The following is a 15,231-nucleotide window of genomic DNA, read 5'->3' as shown; positions in this document are numbered from 1 at the left end:
GGCTTTAGCATGTCTCGCTAACGATGGCTAGCATTGGCTTTAGCATGTCTTGCTAACGATGGCTAGCATTGGCATTAGCATGTCTCTCTAACGATGGCTAGCATTGGCTTTAGCATGTCTCGCTAACAATGGCTAGCATTGGCTTTAGCATGTCTCGCTGACAATGGCTAGCATTGGCTTTAGCATGTCTCGCTGACAATGGCTAGGATTGGCTTTAGCATGTCTCGCTGACAATGGCTAGCATTGGCTGTAGCATGTCTCGCTAACAATGGCTAGCATTGGCTTTAGCATGTCTCGCTGACAATGGCTAGCATTGGCTTTAGCATGTCTCACTAACGATGGCTAGCATTGGCTGTAGCATGTCTCGCTAACGATGGCTAGGATTGGCTTTAGCTGTCTAGATATCAACATAAAAAGCTAACTCTTGTTATGTTGATATCCAAAACAAAAACAGACACAGTGCTCTACTGGACATGACGGCGGCTCCGCCCCCATGCGGGAGTAGAGCAAATCCAGACAAACAAACATTATTAGGCAGACGTAACGGACATCGAAACGTTACCAGAGACATTTTTTTTGACTCGTCACATATAAACCAACCATATAAACCTTATAAACCAACACTGAGGCAAAGACGGCGGGAAAGAAAATTCTCTAACTAGTCGTACGTCAGGTCTGTGAGGTCATTAGCGGGAAATAACGGAGAAATAAACGATAAAGCTAAGGAGGAAAAATGATGAGGGAGAAAATCTGGTTGGACGCATTTTGCAGGTACAAAATGGTGAGTAATGACTTAAATAAAACTGACTTGTGGAAAATGCTTAGAAATAAACAGTAGCATGAAACTGTTTAAATGTCAATACAGCAGTTACTGCAGTTTAAGTTTTAACGCTGCTGTTGGAATCTACACGTATAAAAAAGGGATGTTTACTACCGGTTACCTTCATGCTGAATAACGAGGTAGTTTCCGTCCTTCAGTTTCATCCATGATCCATTTCTTACGTTATTCCAAACTCTGTTTTGGTTTTGGAAATCTAATAAATTGCTCTCCGCCCTCTACACGTTCTGGGTGACGGCTGTCGGGATTGTACATTCCCCACTGACAACTCGGACCGTGATTATCTATTATTTTCCTCAAAATCTCTCTGACCGAAGCGTTTTCTATGATAAACACGGTCAATACTGTCGGAGGTCAGTTCCTCTAGATAAGGGGCACGTACATGCGACGCTGATGGGTCACTGACAAATGCCCTGGAATGATTGGGGGAGGATCGCTGTAGGTCAGCATGGGGCGGATCCGGCGTCATGTCAGTCATCAATACAACTAGATAACAAGGTCAGGAAAAAGTTTTAATTTAAAAAGAAACAGCGAGGGAGAGAAAAGTAGCTCAGTTATGCTAGCTTGACTCTGACAACCGTAACATGTAGATGTGCTGCAGAATTCTGTGTTTCAGTTCAATTTAAAAAATAAAAAAAGTCGACCTAAACACCAACTCTGACAGAGGTTAGACATAGTGATAAATCACAGCGCTAGAGTGTAAAATCATCTGATTAAATCCTTTAATTGAGCGACAGCAAGATTTTCTACACAATAGTTTGTTTACATTATAGAAGACGTCCATTTTCCAAAGTTAGCTTCTGACTTAGCGCCTTCTGGGGCTGGATGATAAATCAGTAATTTGCCACAGACACATGAATTTTTGATACACTGAAACTAATTATTTACGTAAGTCAATATAGTTTTACAAAGTATAATGAAACAATAATTGTGTTTACTAAATTTGCTTGTAATCAGAGAAGCATTACTACAGATTTCTAATAGATGAATTTAAGGTGATGATATTCATAAATCAATAAAATGCTGTGATGCCACGATAGGGGCAGGCGATGGGAAAAGTGTGAAGTGGGGCGAGTTTAGTAAAAATGTCACAAAGGGAGACATATGAGGCATGGTAGAAAACAGACAGTGGGTGGTAATGGAAATAGCACAGGAAGTAAGCCGCGCACTGAGAATAAGACGAGATCTTAACGAACAATAAAGGAAGTTAAAAGAAAGAAAAAACTGGTGACTTTCAGAGGAATTCAGAAACAAATCTGTCACATTTACTGGCCACCGCCCACATGATGCAGAGAAGAGAGAAAAATTAATATCACAGCTTTGATTCGGTATTTACATCATCATCATCATCATCATCATGTGGCTCAACCACACCATAACATCTAACTGTTTTATTAAAACATGCGTGGAAGTTATGAGCAGCAGGAATAAAAAATATTTCTGTTATAAAATAAAAGTAAATGGTCCAGAATTGCAGCCCAACTAAAGGTAGCTAACATTGTGGTATGCTAACAGCTGCTAACATGCAATCATGAGGTAAAATGCTAACATTGTGATATGCTAACATTGCTAACATGCATGAAGTAAAATGCTAACATTTGCTAAAACAATGACACTAGCATGTTAGCTATCAATTTCAAATGCCATCTACTACAAAAAGTTAGAAAATTAATGGCCTAATTTTTGTGTTTATCTATAAACTAATCAGATTTCTGTATAAAAAAAACAATAACAAACCATTTCCTAAATGTTTCAGGTTGATCATCTTTAATGTATACTTTATGACTCAATCTCTCGCTTGATTTTGCTCAGGTAGAAATCACAGGATGTTTGTTGTTCAAGTTACTATTAAAATAAATTAAATTTAAGGCAAAACCCTGCATTGAAAGATGTTAAACTCTTTTGAGAATTGCTCCTTAACTTTGATTTTAAATGTGAATCTGCACCAACTGCCTGGCAAACCAAATTTAAGCCGGTCTTAAATTGTGAATAAGGGCCACCCAAAATCGCATCAAGGGCTGCAAATGGCCCCGGGCTGCACTTTAGACACCCCTGCTCTATTGTTCATGGAAGAATAGTAGTGAACCTTTAATTATTCCAAATCAAGTCATCTCTCCCGGGTTTCAATCCTGGCTGAGTCCAGGTAGAAAGGTAAAGGTGTGTTGAAAGAAATGACCTCACAGGTGAGGCGATCAGCTGACAGGTATGAGGTAAGGTGAGTGTAAAATGTTGAGTAGCGGCGGCAGGAGCGGCCAGGTGTTGGTGGATGTGTGAGGCAGAAGCAGGTGTCTCAGTCTGTCATTAAGAGCTGAGTCACGGATCCACCATCAGTTACAAACACACACACACACGCACACACACACACACACACACACAGAGTCTAGACCAGACACGGAGCGAGTGTTTGTAGGAAAACGGGGATTTCCAGCCGGAGAAGGCGGAAGATTACCGCAGTTTAAAACCGAACAACGCAGGACAAAGCTGCCATTCTTCTGAAAACCAGGTCCATTTTAGTGAGCTGCAGATGTTATTGTTGCTTCTTCACATACCATAAAAAGTGTGAAATGGAGGTAAAATGATTCACAGATTTAAATAAGTAGAACTGAAATGTGTGCACTGCAAAAACAAAATCTTACCAGGTGTTTTTAATATCTTAGTAGAAATAAGACAAAACTTACTTACAAGAAACTTTTCAGCAGAAAATATGATTTTGTTTTCAGTCAATAATCCCTTAATATTGATGATGGAAAAATGTATTTGGAAAACTTATGTATATTTTCAATTAAGCCTGTTGCAAAAAGCAATTAATCAATTAATTGTACAATAACTTAAAATGAGCTTAATAATTTACATTCTGATGATTAGTTCATATTTTTGAAGAGTTATTTTGTTTAGAGAGACTTCATAATGCATTTTATCTAAGGTTTAATTAATTATTTTTGTGTTTTATTTTGGATATTTAAAATATTGTCCAGTTGCAGTATGGAGTGTTCATCAATCTTTGAGAGGACAAACTTGCATTTTCATGGAAAATAACAATATATTACTAGAAAATGTCTCAAAACAACAATTTAATTGTTTATTGAAGTAATTCTGTGGCAATTTATCATCCAGCAGAATTTGTTTTCCATCCACTTCACATTTATTTACTACTTTTTGATTATAACATAAAAAATGTTTAATGATTACCTTTGCAACTCTCACTGCCCTGGATAGTAAAAATCTCATTCAGAGAAGGAAATTATGGAATATATTTAATATTGTCAAACTTTATCAATATTCTGCTAATGTCAGAAGATGTTGCAAAAGTTGTGTTTCTATTAAATAATGAAAGCAGTTAAAATAAGTTTGTTCATGCAGTAAATCAGTAAAAAATAACCACTTCCTGTCATTCTCTTCTTTGTAGTTTCTAGCAGTAGTAACATCCGGTTGTTGAACATGTGACTCATGATATGAAAAAAGTGATTTCCATTGCAGTTTTGCAAAATAAAACATTTTTTATAAAGACAAAAAGAACACATTTTAGGGAGTTTTTTTTAATTTTGTGTTTCCATTAAGATCATTTATTTTCAAAATGTAAAATTTCTGACATTAGTATCGCACATTTCCCTAAACTTTCAGCATTTTTGTTGATCCTCCAAAAGTCTTTCTTCCATTTTCATAAAAGGTTTCTGCCAACAAGTGCATGTTTAGGCCGTCCGTAAGCGCCTGTGAGGTTAATGTCATCAGAAACTCCCATCAGCATTGCGGTTCCTGCACTTCATTAACAAACCACAGCACAGAAACAAATAAATACCAATCATAAAAGTTATGTTTTAGTTTCATTTCACTGGAAATGAACCAACAGTTGCTCCGGTGCCAACATGGCTTTCTTTTTCCTGCTCAATCGCAAGAAGTAATTTTTCGATGTACGTATTGGATTTATTCTATTCTTTGTGACAGAAACTAGAACATCTGGATGAGAAACGGATTGTGGAGGTTAATCCTCACAGGATGCACTGCAAAAACACAAAGCCTTAGGATACAGGTGTAGTTTTTTACCAGCAAATGTCCTAATAAATAAAATCAGCAAACATTAAATCACATAAAGCCGATTTATAACAGCAGGATTCCATCACATCACTGCAAAAACACAAAATCTTACCAGGTAATTTTTGTTTAGTTTGTAGAGCAAATATCTGAGTTCACCTGAAATAATACAAAACTAACTTGCAGGTAACTTTTCAGCAACAGATATGAGCAATTTTAACTATTTGCTCCTGAAACTAAACCAAAATGATTTTGTGTTTTTGCAGTGTGCATTGACTTCAGGAAAACTGTCAAATTGAACCTAAAAATCTGAAAGAAATTGTTATAAATACATTAAAACCATTAAAAACAGCGTTGGTTCAGGCTGAAGCTTCAGCAGTGATTAAATGTCGGGTTGTGTCTTCCAGAGTGCAGCGCTTGCTAAGGAGAACCGTGTGTGAGCTGCTGTGATGGTTTGTGCGATTGTCACCCTAATTGTTTCCATCTTAGACTGTGTGTGTGTGTGTGTACGTGTGTGTGGATGCGTGTGTGTTGGTGTGTGTGTGGGGGTGTGTGTGTGTGTGTGGTTGGCAGTCCCTTCAGAGGAGCAGGCCACTTCAGAGCCGCTGTGGGATTGCCACAGGCTTAGAGACGGTGCTGCCACTTCACACACTGCATGTATGTGTGTGTGAGAGAGAGAGAGGTAGAGAGAGGTTATGGAGACAATCAATATGTTATCTTACATCATGTGTGTGTGTGTGTGTGTGTGTGTTTGTGTCCACATCTGGTAAAATGACACAGCATTCGAATATGTGCAATCTTTTCAGCAGATGTGATGAATAATTTGTTAACAACACAAACAGAACGGGTGGTGAGTACACGGGTGTCCAGACTTTTTGGCATGGAGGCCAAAAAATGTCAAGTTAAAAGACCCACAGCACTTCAAGTTTTTTTTTTTTTGAAAATTTAAACATAATTGCAAAAACATTTTCTTATTTTTACCAGTTCAAATATAAACTAAACTCACAATATTTTAAATGAAATAAGGAAAGCAGTCAGATTTCTGTAAATCATTTTAGATTTGAAACATAAAATCTGTTTTGCCAGATTTAAAAACAAATATTTCCTACATTTTTCAGGTTGATCATTTTTTAAATCTAGATTCCCCACATTACTTCCACCCACCGATGCTGATTATTGCTTTGTTTTACAAAATATACCCAACATATTATCCTTCGCTTTCGTGTTTATGAATCTATTTATTTTTAACCTTTCAAACGAGCCGTTTACGTCAGTAAATTACGGCGCTCCATTTTTTTCCTGGCGACGCTACGCTAGTTGGCATAAGTTTGGAGAAAACTCCAGAGGCAGCTGGTTGGTCAATAAAAACTGAATACATTTTTTGAAAATATTATCTTCTGTTGAGTATTTATTACCCAACAATGTAAAGTCACAATACAATAATTCACCTTTTTGAATTCTACACCTAAAAATGAACTAAAACTATGACTAATAAAAACTAAACTAAAAGTGACAAATATTTAACTAATGAAAACTAGCAAACCTACTCTAAAAACTAAAACTAACTGAATGAGACAAACAAAAAGTCACAAAGAAATGAAACTAAATAATATTGAAAAAACCAAAACTATTAATAATTTTCTAAACTTAAGAATAAAGAGATTTGGGTTCATTTGAAACAAGTACACAGTGTGTGTGTGTGTGTGTGTGTCTGCGTGTGTGTGTGTGTGTGTGTGTTCTCACCTGTCTTCTGGCTCATGTCTGTGGGCAGGTGAGGCGGACTGGGGCTGAAGTGGTCGTTGCTGTAGGGCAGCAGGGACGTCAGCGGGTGCATCCCGTGGGATTGCTGAACCACAGACACTTTGTTGGACTGTTGACAGAAACACAGCCACACAAAACACATTAAGTTTGTTTTAGTAAAATCATCAAGATGGTGATAATTATTTCCAAAAGCTACATAAATTGTTTAATCTCTGAATATTTAACTAAAGTCCAATTACAGTGTGACGTCACACACACAAGAGCTGCTCGCTAACGATGACTAGCATTGGTTTAGCTGTCAAGTTGTCAACCTAATGCGCTAAATCTTAAATATACGTGTGATATATATAAGAAAAATGGACACAGTACTTTGCTACTAATTGTCAACACTTTGACAACTAGATAACAAGGTCAGGAAAAAGTTTAAATACAAAAAATAGCGATGAAGAGGGAAGTAGGTTAGTTATGCTAGCTTGACTATGACAACCTTAACATGTAGATGTGCTGTGGGATTTTGTGTGTTTTGGTTCAGTTAATAAAACTTTAAAAAGTTGACCTAAACACCAACAATGACAGGTCATCAATAGAGCAGGAGTTTAGCTGATCTACCAGTGCTGTGTTAGCTTAGCTAATAGAAACGTCAGCTAATCTACCACAGCGATCACTAACTAATAATCAGAAAATAAACATCGAGCCTGAAAACATGAAACTGTATCAGACTGAATGTTCTTTGAGAAATGTTTGAGTGTTTTTGGTGTTGAATCCTGATACAAATATCAGCATTTTCTTTGGTTGTTATGGCAACGAGTCGACACAACGAGAAAAAAGTGGTCTTGACTAATTTTCAACAGTTTTCTGCGTTATTTACCCTTTGCTGTGGCTCATGCACTGAATTAATAACCAGGTTTGATTTAGTTAACAGTTTAATGGATGGAAAGGAAAAGAATCGTCTTCTTGCCCTTCAGCTTGGTGCGAAATTTCCGGATGTCAACAATAACATGAAACGGGTCTATTCTTCTTACAATCATAAAAACAAAGTCACCTTTCACTTAAGCAACAATTTAACTGTGTTTTGAAGCTGACAGTGAATAAAATCTCTAAGGTAAATCAAAGGACAAAATTGATGTAAAGTGAAATGTAATTTCATCAGTATAATGCTGCGCAGCGTGTGCTTGTAACGTTTCCTAAAAATGAATGCAAGAAGCATCAAAAGCATCAAAAGGTTTAAATCTCAGTTTCACAACCACAAAAACAACACAGAAGAACCAAAACCTGCAGTTCAGAAACTTTAAAGAACAGGACAGAAATCACACACATCTACACTTATACATGGGACAAAAGGAAAAACCTGGATATTTTAAACATGTTTTGGAACAAACCCATATGGGCTGTACTTTGCTCTCGCTTGTTTCCAGGGGAGCATGGAAGAGGAGGAGAAACGGAGCAGGAGGACCGTCCGATCGATAAGCCTTTGATGATCAAGTGAGGCTGCGTGCGAGCTAGTTTGCTTTCATGTTTCTGTTTACAAATGGCTCTCAATAAGTTATGTGAAATCTGGTTGCTGCTAATGCTCTCGGCATGGTGGCCGACATCCGATATGTCGCAGCGGTTTGCAGAGTTGGAGGCGTCCAGGCCGCTCTGGCTCAGAAACACACCAACTTAGCGGTGCGAGTGTCTGTATGCTTGGGTCATTGTTATAAACATGCATGTTTCAGCGTGAATAACTAGGTGACGCTCGGAAAAGACGAGGATTTTTTGATCCACGTGAACATTTCTCTGAAAACCTCTTCTATAATCGGAGATGGACGGATGTGGGTCCATTTGCATTAAGCAGCACTACAGAGCGGCAGATCTTGGTGCAACCTGCTGGGCCTCCTGCTGAGTTACAAAGTGAATACCTTATCACTTAAAGGCAGAGCTTCCACACACTGCACCCCACATTAACACACACACACACACACTATCCATCAGCATCTTAAAGTCTTACTCTGACCAAACTCGCAAACAGAGACGGACCCTCATGTGTATGCCACACGACGAGCGGTTGGAGAGATCAAACCGCCGAGCTGCGTTTAATGTCGAGGCACGTGAAAACAAAACGTGCCGCCTCTTGTGCCGGGCAGCAGAAGTGTGTGAGACGGAGCAGCAGGTAGTTCGGGGTTTGATAAGATGGGCTGCATTCTTAATGATCTGAAGACATGAAAAAGAAATCTTTGAGTTTTGAGAAGATGTAGAGATTCTGGCAAAAAGAGCTGGTTCATCAAAAACACAACGTGACACGTGTGTTTTTCTGCGCCGTAAAAAGGTGAAAGAGACGCTCAGATTATGACTTCATTAATAACACAGGAGTTACATTACTACTCTGTGCTGCAGAGCATAATCAATTAATCACATGATAAATAAAGTAAAACTCAATCATTTCCATCTGCATGATTTATTGTTTTTGACTTTCCTCCAAAAACTGGATGATAAAAGTCTCTGCTTTTGTTTACATAGACTTCATAATTCATTTTATTTATATCTTCTGTTGTTTTGTTTATTTACTTTGGATATTTAAAACATTTAAAATCTTTAACACTGGATCTTATAGAACCAGTGTTAAAGTTTATTCATCTATAAAAATGTGTATTTTACTTAAAAATAAGTAAAATACTTAACAAAAACAAAAATATTATCGTTTATCACAATTACTTTATCGTCCAGTAAAATCTGTTATCATGACAGGCGAATAAGAAGTTGTTTACACATTTATTGGTGTATTAAGTTCTGCTACGGCGGTTGGTGGTTGCCATAGCAACCGGTAACTAGCTCCTCCCCCTTTTTTCTGTTGTCGCCTCTAATTGTGCGGTAACAGTTGTGTTTTCTTTACAAGTATTATATTTGATAATATATTATATTTTAGAAGAATTTATTCATATGTAGTTTTTCATGAGTATTTTTTTCTATGTTTTGTAAAATTTTATTAACATTATTAATGTTTTGCACTTTAGTTTTGTTTAACTTTACAATTGCTAAATGCTGTTAGCTGCGGCTAGCTGCTCATTGGGAACAGCTATCAGGTCTGGATTTGTCTAAATAACTTGATTTCCTCTTGTTAGAACATCTGACATACTTTATCTGCATTTAATTACAGTATTCTATCCAGGGAAGAAGAAATAATGTTTTTTTTTTGTTTTTTTTTGCAGAATTACTGACATTTAGCAGGGAAAATCCCAAAAACTGCACAGTTTGCATCAGCAGACGGTAAATGTGACGGTAAATGTTTCATGACATTAAAATCAAGCACAAGCAGGAGTTGACAAAAACTTTACATGAACTCACATGATTTGGAGATTAGATAGCTCTGCAGCAGCATCAGTATTCAGAGACACAACCACAGAATATGAAAGTGCGTGAATTTCTTGAATTCTCAGCATGTGCTGCAGGAAGGATGCGAACGCGTGTCGCACACACACATCTGCTGTGGCTCCGCTTCACGTGCTGAGGTCGCTCAAGACGTTTTGCTGTAACATTATAGCCACAAAATCGTCCATTTATGTTTCCTCTCTTCCTCGGGGTAATTAGTCCGCCTTGAAGTGGCTTTCGCTGTGCCTTCCTTTTTTTTTTAAACACACACACTCAGAGGCTGACTGAGCTCACTCATTTAACCCGTAATTATCAACCCCTCTGTGTTTAAGAAAAAAATTCCCCTTTTTCAACCCCCCACTACACACATAACTTACACATAATTACTTTTGGTACAATAGGCTAGTGCTGACATGCACATGGGACACACACACACACACACACGCTGAATAACACTTGCACTCCTTATGAATCATAAACCTGCAGTTTCTTAGATGATAAGAGTGAAAATTTACACCTATCTTCAGGCGCATACATAAAGAGATGAGGAACTGGTTCAGCAGCCCTTTAATTTACAGCAGATGAATTACCCACCCTGCAAGGCTGACATAAATCACCAAGGCAGAAATTCATGGAACAAATCAATAGGAAATCCAGTCAAATGTCTGAAACTTCACTTATTTAACAAAGAACTCACCAGATTCCTCAGTAATGAATAATTCCCAGAACATATCTAGCCTAAACCCTCTGCCAACAATCCTTGAAAAGGCAGTTTTCACTCGTTTCTGATAAGGAAAACAGTTGCTTTGCTGCTACATTTCATACAGTAAGTCACATTTAAAAATAGCATTGCATCTAAAACTTTATGTTAAAGAATTTAATTTTGCATGATCTTGAGTCTGAAGACATTTCAGACTTGTTGGTCGTGTTTGAAATCATAACACCTGAGACCTTTTCTCCGTGTTCACAGGGAAGAAGCTGAAAAGAGCAAAAGCAGATTTGAGTTTCTACTTTCCTCAGATCAAACCAGAAAAACTGTTGACTCCTTTAAATCAGGACAGAAAACTTTATGATTGTTTTAAATGTAAAAATGTACAATGCTTTTAACGTGATGCTTAATTTACGTTATTTTTCCAAACTTTCTTGTCCATTTTCTTCACATTTATTCTTTTATTTCTCTGTAAATCTTATGCGTATGGATGGTGCAACACAAATGCGCTAACCTTGCAGCTGTTTACACCTTAAGGTCACAATGTTCTCTGTGGGAACAGGATCCGAGCGTCCAACAGGCCCTTCTTCACTCTCTGCCTGCTCCAAAAGCAGCGCAGCGCTCTCTGTGTTCCTTCGTTCTGCTTTCATTTCTGTTTGCTCTGCAGCGGGTCGCGCCCATCTCCCCTCATTTCGTCTTCACGGCGCTGCGTAGAGCTGGTGGGACAATCTGGACGATGTTTCTGCCAACATCAAGCAACTGAACTGACAAAGAACGCCAACGGCAGCAGCGCTGAATAATAAGGCTCCTATTTGTTGATTACATCAAAGATTTAATTACTTCAAAGAAGCGATTACTTTAAAAATTACAATTAGATATCAACACCTTTTAAAGTGCGTCAGAAAATCATAAATGTGTCCCTCCGTGTCTCTGTAGTCTCATTTAGCTTGAAAGGCCTTTGATTCATCAGGATATTGTTTCTGCCTTTTATCTTCTCTCTATTTGAACAGAAATCTGCGGCTGAATGCAGGAGTTAATGGGATCTCAGACATCACTTGTTTGTAATCACAGCCCCTCCACCTTGACCCTAGCGCGCGCACACGTTTTTTTAAGACATGCAAGCAAAATAACGCCGGCAGTTGCTCGTTTCCGAACGTGCGCACACTTTAATTTAGCGAACCTTATGCTGATAAAACGCCTTTAATGTATTCTTTAGTTTCCAAATGGCACTCTTAGTAGATCAGTCTCTTTCAATATTTGAAGAGGAAATTAAAGCATCCCCTCTCCTGCCTCAGAGTGCTTTTGAGTCTTTAATCTTACATTTCACGTCGATCGCGACATTAAAAACACTAATTTACAGCTTCTTTCAGTCATCCTTGTTGTGGCAAAGCAGAAATAACAAAAGAGGAAAACAATGGCTGATTCACCTTTACTCTCATGTGTCTCCACAGGAGATTTTGTGACATCTTCTGCTAAAAAAATGTAAATAAATGCCTTTTGGATGGGGATTCCAGTCGTTTAAAAGTTTTCAAAATCTACCAGATCAAACATGGTATGTTAAGGAAAAAACAGCTAAATCTCCAAATGATTTGAATTAATTTTGACTGGCTGAGCAAATGTATTAAACAGGAAAAAACATGTTAAATAAGGCAATAAATTCACTTTATGAATGTCTGTCATGTTGCCAGGTTTTTAAAATGGATTTATTTCCTCAATTTTAACTATTTTTACAACTTTTTTGCAGTTTTGTAACTGATTTAAAGGGGCGGTATTATGCATTTTCCAGAAATATCATGACTTAAAATTTTAATTTGCACACCTTGAAATTGGGCTTCTGTCTCTTTAAGAAGCTTCTACTCTCTGCTTTCACCTCATCATCACAACAATGCTCCTCCACTATCCCGTTTACAACTGTCCTATGATGACGCACAATTCCAGCAGGTGTTTGCTGCTGCCACTAGTCTAGAGGAGCTGAGTGGGGAAGAGCCATTCTTTATAATCATTTCTTACGTTTTTATTTATTTATTTTTTGTATTTTTTCAAGTATTTATTTAATTTTAGGTGTAATTTTCTTTCTTTTCCATTTTTATTGTGCCTGGACGCCTCCTGGGAATATAAGAAAATAAACACAATAAAATAAATAAAAATAATTAAGTCCAGGAATCACCAGAAAGGATCTGTTGTATTTATTTTAATATTTTCATTCTAAGGAAGAATAAATGTGGATCAAAAAAGTGTAGCTGGGTTCAGCTGCAGAGCCTTAAATACATTTTATGCTTTTGATTACAAGGCACCTTAGAAAAAAATCTAATCGTCTTATTTATAGTGATTTGATACGAAACAATAAATAATATTAATTACAACAATTTAAATAAATGAAAGTAATTTTAAGATACATTTATATTGTTGTTTTTATTTTTATATTACATATGTTTTCTAAATAATAATTCATAGTAAAGTTGAAATAAATTCATTCTTTTATGTTACAAACATCTTTACAGATGGTTATAGTTTTATGAGTGAAGAAAAAAACAGGTTTGTGTCTCATGTGGTGAAATTCCCCCACACACACCTGCAATGAGAGAGTAAGCACAAAACACTGAGCCAGACACACAAAGCAAAAGAAGGAAGAAAATTATTAAGCAGGATCTGTAAATGAGGCTGAAGCTGCTTATTAGGGAAATGACAGTATGTGTTTCCATGACCTCCTGGAAAATCCTCTCCCAGACGCCACTTATGTTTGATGAACTTGTAAACAAACTTCTTCCATCAGGAACGTTGTTGCTTTTAAAGTGAAAGCACGAGGAATAATCCTGAAACGTCCTTTATGACTAATGAGCTTTTATGACTGATTTTTGGCTCTGCTGAGAAAGAAAACAGAAAAGAAAATCTCTTCAGCTTTCTTCAAGGAGAAATGTAAATATTTAACTAGCGCCTTCCTACTTTAAACTTAACATAAAACAGTTTAAAACGTCATTTATGAACATGGTCATAACTGCATATCAAAATGAGAAATCATTACTGTTATTATTTTACATATATTGTCAAATATTACTGCATTGATTTAAGAACTGTAACATGTAAAAAGTATGTTTGCTCATAACGCATGCAGTCAAGAACGAACCAAACTAGTTAGAAATAAATAGAAAATACTAAGCAAGAAAATAAGAACCAAGGTATAAAAGATGTAATTTGCACGTGTAAATATTTTCTTTGGTTTTATTTAAAAGAATCATTTTGTTCAATAAAGTCAAAGTAAATAAAAACTAAATAATAATCAGATCAAACCAGAGAAATTTCAATTTAAAAACTCAATCATTTCTATTTGCAACATTTATTGTTTTTCTACTAAAAACTGGATGATAAAACTTTTCAGTTTGGTGTTTTGGTCTCAACTAAACCTTTTTTTGAAGGATAATTTTGTTATACAGAGACTTCATAATTGATTTTATTTGTTTATTTTGGATATTTAAAATGTCTTCCATTCTCAGTGTTTAAATGTTCAGTAGAATTTAAAGTTTATTGATATTTCAGAATGTGTTCTTGCTTTATTACCATTATATACATTGAAAATGGTGTCTAAACAACAATATTATCATTTATTGCGATAACGTCTGAGACGATTTATCGTCCAACAACATTTGTTATCACGACAGGTCAAATCAAACTTCCAGTGGTTAGTTTGTCTCTAAAGTCTAAAAGTGATTTCTTTCTGGTAAAACTGAACGATTTTGGCCCATTCCTCCTCGAAGCATCCACGGGACCCCCCACAGCCCGTCCCGCCTCAGCCGTCACTCGGTCCCCCAATCTGGAAGTCATTGCCTTTTCCAGAGTCAGGAGCCGAAAATGAGAGCCTCTAAGTTGGAGGTTTGGTAACATCAAAGCTGCAGCAGCCATAACAATGCAGCTATGTTTAAAAAAAGGAGCAAACACCCCCACTCTACTGCCCCCGCCTCAACAAGCCTGCCCGCTACTCCCAATTACACACACACACACACACACACACACACACACGCGCACGCCCACAGTAATCCTCATATACATGCATGAGTGCATGTATGCAAAGATCCGCCCATGCAAGTACACACGGCCTGGTCCGCCACACAGCTGGAACATCTGGGCCGTGGCCATGATGAATCAGTGACCGCGGCTGCTAACCGAGATGTTTCTGGATTTCTGCATGTAACCAAGCAGTCTTCACTGAAACGACATGTTTGCAGATCATTCCTGCTTTTTATTCTCCTGAATCTGCGACTACAGAGTTCAGAAAGCATCTTAATCAGGGAATAAAGAGAGAGATAAAGCGGTTTTACTCGGGTAGAATAGCAGTTTTTACAAATCTGATGGTTGAATACAGAGATGCACCGATTGCAGTTCACCAATCTTTAAAAAGCCTGACCTGCTGACTCCGATTTTGGCTGATACCAATTATCTTTGGCTGAAAAGTGGTTTGGATGTGAGCTGGTGGGTCGATCTGTCAAACCTCTCACTGCAGAGCAGAAGAGGACAGCGGCTGATTTTAGATTAGATCAGCTTCACATGCAAGTAT

General features: G+C 37.3%; 1 protein-coding gene across 6 annotated transcripts in view; it reads right to left on the bottom strand.

The window, feature by feature from the left end:
- The window catches only part of tcf7 (transcription factor 7), a 76,101-nt gene that overhangs the window by 23,952 nt on the left and 36,918 nt on the right, over positions 1-15,231 (bottom strand). For all 6 annotated transcript variants that reach the window (XM_032575910.1, XM_032575911.1, XM_032575912.1 and 3 more), the window contains one exon: positions 6,611-6,737. In XM_032575910.1, coding sequence (XP_032431801.1) covers positions 6,611-6,737 — 127 coding nt within the window. The remainder of the gene's footprint in view (positions 1-6,610; positions 6,738-15,231) is intronic.

This window comes from Xiphophorus hellerii, chromosome 11, assembly GCF_003331165.1.
Source record: "Xiphophorus hellerii strain 12219 chromosome 11, Xiphophorus_hellerii-4.1, whole genome shotgun sequence".
Classification (NCBI taxonomy): Eukaryota; Metazoa; Chordata; class Actinopteri; order Cyprinodontiformes; family Poeciliidae; genus Xiphophorus; species Xiphophorus hellerii.
The sequence above is the reverse complement of the archived record's forward strand: the minus strand, read 5'-3'. Positions and strand labels throughout refer to the sequence as shown.